The 2,030-nt window shown below is 44.2% G+C and overlaps 1 protein-coding gene across 1 annotated transcript in view; it reads right to left on the bottom strand.

Annotated features, from left to right (window-relative positions):
- Window positions 1–618: 618 nt before the first annotated feature.
- Window positions 619–2,030, bottom strand: part of LOC125939823 (homeotic protein female sterile-like) — a 13,717-nt gene continuing 12,305 nt past the window's right edge. Inside the window, 1 exon segment of the mRNA XM_049655279.1 lies at window positions 619–924. Coding sequence (XP_049511236.1) covers window positions 619–924 — 306 coding nt within the window.

Genomic DNA, 2,030 nt, shown 5'->3' with positions numbered 1-2,030 from the left:
AGATTAAGGAGATATATACAAAACTGCTAGATAAATAACGTGTATATCACACCTGAATAAATCAAGCAGGATAGGTGTCCCCACCCCGTTTCGGAGGGGATGTCACTAAATAATAATCATAATCATCGAAACGCGGCAGAGGAGTCTCGCTGCAATACACACCTATTACATAACTCGTTTCTAATACGTTGTGTCGCTATATCGATTAAATGCTACCACATTACCAGCGACAGTCATCGTGAGTTGGGTCTGCCTAATTTTTTTTTCATTTCAGTTTTTCACGAAATATTTCACTTTCGCTGCCTACAGTCCTGCCTTGGCGTTTCGTTTCTTTTAGCTGGAACAAATTTCGTTATAACGCACGATTAGTATGCCATAATTTTGACAGAAACGCGCTCCCTCTGGTTGCAGAATAAAAGATATGCAGCATGACACCCGCTGTAGCCTTAAATGTAGCGTCCGTATTGTGCGCTAGGAAGCTGGCTCACCGATGCTTTATGGCGTCATGCCGAATATTGTACGTCAAAAGCTCGTTCCGTTGTGGTGGCTGCATATGTGTTCTTGATTTACAGCAAAACGCATAAATGTAGGGAGAGCCGTTGGATAAGTCGGGAGTACTCACTCGCTGAAGCGATCCCTGCTGATGAAAGCTTGTTTCAGCTTCCCGTATGTTCCCAACATGAAGTAGCAAAGGAATCTGCGTAGCCATGGTAATAGGTTGACGGCCGTCACCTGGATGGAGAGCTCTAAGATAGTGTCCAATACTCCGTCGATGTGGGCACGCTTGGGGTGCTTGTGCCCGAACCGCGTGGCCGTCAACAGCTCGGTCATTATGTTTGAGACGCTGGGGGTGAGCAGGTCGGGAGGAACAACGGGCGTCCCCTCGTGAGCTTGCAGCTCGTGCAGGAGGTACGACAGCTCCTTCTGCGGTAAGAGAAACAGAAGCATGGACTGTTGTCCTGGCAGTACGCATTCATTATTGCATCTTCTTTCCTAATTTAAATATTGCAATCTACCGCAGTTTACATGTAAGTAAAGGATTCCAATCACAATTGCAAGATTTCCTGATAGATTATCTCTGATGAGACAAAGCAGGCTGACTAAAAAGAGATGGCGCATAGACGATACAACACGTTGTCCATGGCACAACAGGAATTCTTTTTTCTTTTTTTTTGCAAGCTTTGCACGTACAACAGCCTGAGTTTAATGGAGAAAAATTTCATGCGACTGGTTGTAAAAGCTCGCGAGATCAACACAGCGGAAGCCTTTTTTGTGCAAACGTGCTAGCGGTAGATGTCCTATGGGGGCACCAGCCTTTGCAAAGCCTTCCTCAGGCTTTAAGTCCGTCATTAGATCACCGTGTAACCATGTTAAATAAATATGATTCGAATTCAAAATATTATTCACTATAATGTCATCAAGGGAAGCATTCCTCACTCATTGCCAAATCGTATACTCTTAAACTGAGAAGGCTTAGGAGTGAGAATCAACAGCGAATATCTCAGCAACCTTCGGTTTGCAGATGACATTGCCCTATTTAGCAACAATGGGGACAAATTAAAGCAAATGATTGAGGACCTTAACCGAGAAAGTGTAAGAGTGGGGTTGAAGATTAATATGCAGAAGAGAAAGATAATGCTCAATAGCCTGGCAAGGGAACAAGAATTCAGGATCGCCAGTCGGCCTCTAGAGTCTGCAAAGAAGTTCGTTTATCTAGGTCAATTATTCACAGGGGCCCTGAACATGAGAAAGAAATTTATAGAAGAATAAAATTGGGCTGGAGTGCATACGGCAGGCACTACCGAATCCTGACTGGGAGCTTACCACTGTCGTTGAAAAGAAAAGTGTACAATCAGTGCATTCTACTAGTGCTAACATATGGGGCAGGAACTTGGAGGTTAGCAAAGAAGCTCGAGAATAAGTTAAGTACCCCACAAAAGAGCGATGGAACGAAAAATGTTAGGCTTAACGTTAAGAGACCGGAACAGAACGGTGTGGGTCGGAGAACAAACGGGGATAGCCAATATTCT

Source organism: Dermacentor silvarum, chromosome 9 (assembly GCF_013339745.2).
Source record: "Dermacentor silvarum isolate Dsil-2018 chromosome 9, BIME_Dsil_1.4, whole genome shotgun sequence".
Taxonomy (NCBI): domain Eukaryota; kingdom Metazoa; phylum Arthropoda; class Arachnida; order Ixodida; family Ixodidae; genus Dermacentor; species Dermacentor silvarum.
This window is presented reverse-complemented; position numbering and strand designations above follow the sequence as displayed.